Raw genomic sequence first — 337 nt, 5'->3', positions numbered from 1 at the left:
TTTTCTTTGGATGGAAGCAGCTTCCATCTGAGGTCTTGTCCCAGACTAGATTGAGAGATTTTATTTCCTTTCACAAATACCCTCATGTTCTTCAATCCTTTTTTTAAATCCTCACGTCCTCTTTCCTTCTCCATGAACAGGGTGCCCTGTTCCCAGACCGCAGCTGATCTACCAGCCAGAGCCGGAGCCGGCGCAAGAGCTGTGGATGGTGAAGACAGATCTCTCCAGAGGCGCCTGTCCAGGTAGGGGCCGAGGCCCTGCCGCCCTGAGGCCTTGAGGAGACCGCTGACTGGGAAGCTTCCTGTGGCCTGTCTGGTGGGTTGGGAGCTGGAGCCCT

The 337-nt window shown here is 54.9% G+C and overlaps 1 protein-coding gene across 3 annotated transcripts in view; it reads left to right on the top strand.

The window, feature by feature from the left end:
* The window catches only part of ZNF805 (zinc finger protein 805), a 59,971-nt gene that overhangs the window by 53,516 nt on the left and 6,118 nt on the right, over positions 1-337 (top strand). The window contains exon 1 of one of the 3 annotated variants that reach the window (XM_015561771.1): positions 93-242. The exons of the other annotated variants lie outside the window; for them this stretch is intronic. Within the exon in view, the coding sequence (XP_015417257.1) occupies positions 206-242 (37 nt within the window). The 5' untranslated portion in view covers positions 93-205. Of the gene's footprint in view, positions 1-92; positions 243-337 lie in introns of those variants that run through there. 3 annotated transcript variants of the gene reach the window in all.

Source organism: Myotis davidii, unplaced genomic scaffold, assembly GCF_000327345.1.
Source record: "Myotis davidii unplaced genomic scaffold, ASM32734v1 scaffold431, whole genome shotgun sequence".
NCBI lineage: Eukaryota > Metazoa > Chordata > Mammalia > Chiroptera > Vespertilionidae > Myotis > Myotis davidii.
This window is presented reverse-complemented; position numbering and strand designations above follow the sequence as displayed.